Source organism: Prunus dulcis, chromosome 3 (genome assembly GCF_902201215.1).
Source record: "Prunus dulcis chromosome 3, ALMONDv2, whole genome shotgun sequence".
Taxonomy (NCBI): Eukaryota; Viridiplantae; Streptophyta; class Magnoliopsida; order Rosales; family Rosaceae; genus Prunus; species Prunus dulcis.
In genome coordinates, this window is record NC_047652.1 from 11,931,362 (window position 1) to 11,937,526 (window position 6,165).

Here is a 6,165-nt window from a genome sequence, read left to right on the forward strand (position 1 = left end):
TCCACAGCTTGTTTACGACGTTGTATCTGAAGTTCTAGAATGTGAATTAACGTTNCCCTAGCCTGTTTGATAAAATACATTACAAAATAAAGTACCTCAAAACACAAACCAATACAGTGCATTCTAAGACCCAAAACTATCTTACTTGATGGGGACGCAATGAGTTGAGAAGATGATGCAAGTTCTTGAAGATAAGAGATATATCTTCCACTCTCCTCGCGTANTGTGATGGTCTCTCTACAAGAATATCAGCCAGCTCCAAAATGTGCAGCTGCAATTCTCTGTTAAGTGACCTCAGTTCCTTCTTAAAATCTAAGAAGGATCACAATTTTTGTCAGAGAAGCATAAAACATTTTAGAGGTGAAAAACAAACACATGCATATGCACAATATATATATATATATATATATATATATATATATTTTTANACACTAGAATAAACAGACATACACGCATGTGCACAGGCAGTTCTTATTTGTTTCTTGTTAGTTATTATCAATAAAATCATGCTCTNCAAACCAGATGATACATACCCCCTAACACTCTTCTCCTTTCTAGAGAGGACATNTGTATTGCACTAAAGAAGGCTCATTAAGGGATCATATTTTAGTCGTAATGTNGGATTTATCATGCATGACAACATTTTCTAGTATGGATTGGATATACGCCATAGCCTAGAAAACTATGGCAATCAATCAGAAATTTCAAGAGCAGTAATTTCACATGACAATACAAATAATTAAAACTAGAACGGAGGGAGGCATACCAATGTTTGGGCCTTTTGGATANAGTTGATGCACTCCCTGATCTTCCAAGCTCGNAAGAATGTCATCAGTCTATATAAAATAAGATAAAACTAATTAAGAAGAGATTACAAGGAAAACAAAGAAATCATACATTGATAACATCAACACAGTAGATTATAGAATTACACATATTTTCCAAACTCAACATTCAAAGCCAACAACTTTAAAGGTCATATATGACATTCNTGGCTAAAGCAACTGCTATAAAGGAGAGATGGCATTCTTCAAACAGTAAATTCAACAAACTTTACTTTTCACAAAAACTTCTAGCATCTAGTCATTAGTGACAAAAGCAATTTTCAGAAATCAAATTACACAGTTTATATAAATTTTGACAGGAAGAATGCAAAGAATGAGAAAAGCTCATAGTGTAATTGTCACCATAACAAATGCATGTCCCTTAAATCGGAGAGGGCGGCTCCGGAGCTGATTTGGGATCTTGCAAGTAATCTTTGTAGAGCTTATAATACNGTGGTGGTGGTGGATATGTCGCTGTAGCCATTGCCAGCACCTTCTGGCCAAACCTAAATCAACCAAGTTTAAAGAAAACAATCATGCCAAGCGCAGCTCTCCAAATCAAACAGAAAACAAACTGAAATAACCTAATAGAAATATTAAGAAATCACCCAATTATGTACATAGAAACACTGAATTTAAANCTAGAAACACAGTCTCCTTTGCATCACNACACTGACACCTAAAGCGAACACANAGCCACACAATTGTTTAAACCAAACCATAAACCTGNAATTTCCTTTTAACAGAGACAAAGTACCCACACCTCCATCTGCATCTCCACCACTCTATCACCCAAACCACAATCAAATGCATTCTACCAAACCAAAAATCAAGCCCATTTAAAAATNCCATAAACAAAACATTCTCAAAAGATTACAGGGAACCCAAAACCATCCCATAAATCCATATGCAAAATTTGATTATAAGCATGTAGATTCCAGAANTCGTTTTTGACAATTACCCATCCATAAACAACGTTCCTTCCTTTGCTTTGATTTGAACAATTAAATCAGAATATTGTGGAATTAATTCTTGTAGAAATCACAGAGCCCAGAGCTTAAAATCTCATCAAAAAAATATAGATAGTTGGGACTTACCCAGACAANGGTGAACAAAGCCCAAACTTTCTGTGACAAAATGAAGAGTTTGATTTTTGTGAAGAGTGTNTGCGAGCGAGTGAGAGTGGGTGTGAGTTATTACCCAGTTCATGGAAACCCATAAACCCTCAACCCTAGAGAAACCCCTAAACCAATTTCAAAGAAACCCATAAACCCTAAACCAGTTTCTGAGCAACCCCTAAACCCTAAAACCCAAAACCAATTTCGAAGAAACCCCTAAATCAATTTCTTACAAATCCATACACCATAAACCAAATTCACAAAAACCCCAAATTTCAAAGAAAAGGAAGATGAACAGTACCTTTTGCAGGTGAACGATGGAAGAGGAAGACCACTGCTTCACAAAGAGAGAGAGAGAGAGAGAGAGAGAGAGAGAGAGAGAGCCCCTAGAGCTTCCCGCGACAGTAAAAGAGAGAAGAAAGNGTGAGAGCTGATCGAACAGAGAGTGAGACCTGAGCAATAGAGACAGAGAGAGCTGAGCGACAAAGAGAGAACAAAATTTTAGCAAAAGTGATATGTGTGCAATGAGTGGACAATAAATATATATTTATAGGTGATAGTTGCAAAATTTTTGGGGAGAGGTGGTATTTTCAGTTAAAATTATAAAAATGGTGGCATTTAGAGCTATTTCCCTAAAAATTTTAGGGAGGGGTGGTATTTTGACAAAAAATTATAAAATAGGTGGTATTTTGAGCTATTTCCCAATTTACTAACCATGCCATAGAAATTCTTTTTGGATTAATTCAGGGCAGCATGAGAGAAGCACTCAATGTCAATGTATCGGTTTCTTCTTCTAATTTTAAGCAAACGCCGCGTTTTGAAAGCTTGAAAGCTTCTACTCTTTCACTTCATCGTTTTCCCATCCCGCCATTTTTCTGCAAAGACGGATTTCTCTCCTCCTTTACACCAAAATCAATCCAACCTCAAACTCCCCTTGTATCTCTATCTCCTTTAACAAAAGTTCAAACTACACTCCTCAGCATCAGGTATGGATTTATGAACTTTTTTTGGTTTATTTTATTGAATGAATGTTGTATGTTTATTGGGCTTACAAAAGTCTGGGTTTTTCTTTTGTTGAATGAGTTTGTACAAACTAGGGCTTTACAGAAATTTTACTGAAAAATCAGACCAAAAAATGATACAGTAGAAATTGGTTATTTTATAATTTTGTTCAATTGATTGATGGGTTTTAGGGATGAATTTTTGTTTTTGAACAAGGTTTTAGGATTATTTTGTTGAATGGGTTTTAGATGAATTTACTTAAGAACAACCTTGAAGCCAATTCATTGAGTTGGCCATTTTCGTTTCTGTCTTTTGAACTTCTTTAATCAAATTTCTTGCTCTATTTTCTTCTAACCCTCCCCAGTATCACACGTTAAAGTTGAAATATTTTCTCCAGCCCCAATCAATTTTCAAGTTTTGTTTTTAACCCTGTTTCTTACAGCTTTTTTACGCTTGAGGGTTCATTTCCAAATATTCTCTGGAGTTGTTGGAGCAATCTTCTTCCCCTAAGAATCACAGCTCACTCACCCCAGCTGACCCAGGTATTTCCTCTTCCCTTCTTTTAGTTTATGATTTATTTCAAATTTAGGATTTGATTAGAGTTTATATAATCTTCTAAGTTAGGGTTTAATTTAAAGTTGAACATAGGTTTAAATTTGGGGGTTTAATTCATGTTTTAAATAAGGAATTGAAAAATAACATTTCTTACTTTTTATGTACTTGCTTCTGTATTTGTAAATGGACATATGGAGTAAACTAAGGCAGGATTTCCAAAAACATACCTGCACACTTTTTTCTAGCCTGTTTGGGGTTTGGACAGTTTGGCAATATGAAACATGAAATTGTTTTTCTGTGAGTATACTTTATATGGACAGTTTGATGCTCTGAGAAGCACCATCTTGGAATCTGTTATGCATGCATGCCCCCTTCTTAGAGTTGAACCAAATTCTTCTGCAACGTTGGTTGAGATAGTTGCTTGAACAGCAAAAGTAATGTGCAAATTTCTCGTAACTTGAATATCTGGTGGATATTAAAACTTCCAAACTAATTCAAAACATTGTCTTCAGAAATCATGGTGTTTTTCTAAGCTAAAAATAAAAATTTCTAATTTACATAGACGATATGAAAAACTGTTTTTGGTTTTTTCTGGATGTGTTTTTGGAAATCTGCGTTTTGAAATAACAAGAACCTCTTTATACATTGTTTGTAAGGTTAAAATAAACATTTTCTTAGGTTTCTGAACCACTTTTTATGGTTTTTGGAGGGGCTTCTGGAAAAGTGTTATTAGGTGAATAGGTAACAGATAGTGATAAGAGAATATTATCTCAGGATTATGCAAATTTTTACCTGTTTCTCCTAACACTTTATAGGCACTAGCAACAATCCTAAGTTGACTTATTGGTGCTGTAGCGTCTGCGCAGGCAGCTGGGAGGACACATCAAAGTAATCTGATAAAGGTGGGCTCTCTATCCTCTATCTTTCTTCAGAATGTGTTGTCAACCACATAGTTTCAAGTAACCATATGGACCAATAGACAGAACACCAAAAAGAGAAAAAGATATGTCCAGGCCCTTCTAAACAAAGACAATTCTTACAACACAAAAGAGATGTACAAGAAAGTTATATGTCCAATCTATAAACATTTCATACCCATTACATCACAAAGATCCAAGTCCGTACATACAGACTGCAAATACTTACTTAATCTGGAAGGGGCAGTGGCAAGCCAGTTTGCTTCAATCTTGCAAGCTTGTAGTGATCATTCTCTTATCCAACAAGGTAGACAAGTTCATGCACATGCTATTTGCAGTGGACTTGTAAAAAACAGCCTTGTCGGTACAAAGATTTTGGGTATGTATTTTCTCTGTGGGAGCATTGTGGATGCTAAGAACATCTTTTATCAGCTTGATTTGCAATATACTTTGCCTTGGAACTGGATGATTAGAGGGTTTACTATGATGGGTTACTTTGAGTTTGCCTTGCTGTTTTACTTTAAGATGTTGGGTTCTGGAATTTCACCTGACAAGTACACTTTTCCAAGTGTAATTAAAGCTTGTGGTGGTGTGAATAATGTAAGATTGGGTAAAGCAATCTATGATACCATCCAGTTTATGGGTTTTGGAGTGGATATATTTGTGGGTAGTTCTTTGATTCAATTGTATGTGGACAATGGTTGTATCCATGATGCATGGTGCTTGTTTGTTGAAATGCCTCACAAAGATTGTGTTTTATGGAATGTCATGCTTCATGGTTATGTTAAAAATGGAGAATCGAAGAATGCTGTTGGAATGTTCTTGGAAATGAGAAATAGTGAAATTAAGCCCAATGCAGTGACGTTCGCTTGCATTTTGTCTGTTTGTGCCTCAGAAGCTATGATTGGTTTTGGTACTCAGCTTCATGGGCTAATTGTTGCTTGTGGGTTGGAGTTGGATTCTCCAGTGGCTAATACATTGTTAGCAATGTATTCAAAATGCCAGTGCTTGTCTGAGGCCCGCAAATTGTTTGATATGATGCCACGAACTGATTTAGTGACATGGAACGGAATGATATCTGGCTATATACAAAATGGGTTTATGGTTGAGGCTTCACGCTTGTTTCAAGCGATGATTTCTTCTAGTGTCAAACCAGACTCAATCACATTTGCAAGTTTTCTACCATCGGTTGCTGAACTGGCTAGCCTCAAGCAAGGTAAGGAAATTCACGGTTACATTGTAAGACATTGTGTGCCTTTGGATGTGTTCTTGAAAAGTGCACTGATTGATGTATACTTCAAGTGCAGGAATGTGGATATGGCACGCAAAATTTTCAACCAAAGCACCAGAACTGATGTTGTCATGTGCACTGCTATGATTTCAGGGCTCGTTCTCAATGGGATGAATAATGATGCATTGGAAATTTTTAGATGGTTACTTAAAGAGAAAATGCGACCGAATTCTCTAACCTTGGCAAGTGTTTTACCAGCTTGTGCTGGTTTGGTTGCTCTGAAATTGGGAAAGGAATTGCATGGAAACATCCTCAAGCATGGGCTTGACGGAAGGCTCCATCTGGGAAGTGCGCTTANAGACATGTATGCAAAATCTGGAAGATTGGATCTTGCTCATCAAGTTTTTGAAAGAATGTTTGAAAGGGACACCATTTGTTGGAACTCAATGATAACAAGCTATTCCCAGAATGGCAAGCCAGAAGANGCCATTGATATATTTCGTCAAATGGGGATGGCA

General features: G+C 36.4%; 1 protein-coding gene and 1 pseudogene across 1 annotated transcript in view; one reads left to right on the forward strand and one right to left on the reverse strand.

The window, feature by feature from the left end:
• LOC117622987 overlaps positions 1 to 2,336 on the reverse strand; it is a 3,358-nt pseudogene extending 1,022 nt beyond the window's left edge.
• A 436-nt stretch (positions 2,337 to 2,772) lies between these two features.
• Positions 2,773 to 6,165, forward strand: part of LOC117622233 (pentatricopeptide repeat-containing protein At4g21300) — a 5,728-nt gene continuing 2,335 nt past the window's right edge. Inside the window, exons 1-3 of the mRNA XM_034352830.1 lie at positions 2,773 to 2,928; positions 3,387 to 3,486; positions 4,315 to 6,165. The exon at positions 4,315 to 6,165 is cut by the window's right edge and continues 2,335 nt beyond it. Coding sequence (XP_034208721.1) covers positions 4,552 to 6,165 — 1,614 coding nt within the window. The 5' untranslated portion in view covers positions 2,773 to 2,928; positions 3,387 to 3,486; positions 4,315 to 4,551. The remainder of the gene's footprint in view (positions 2,929 to 3,386; positions 3,487 to 4,314) is intronic.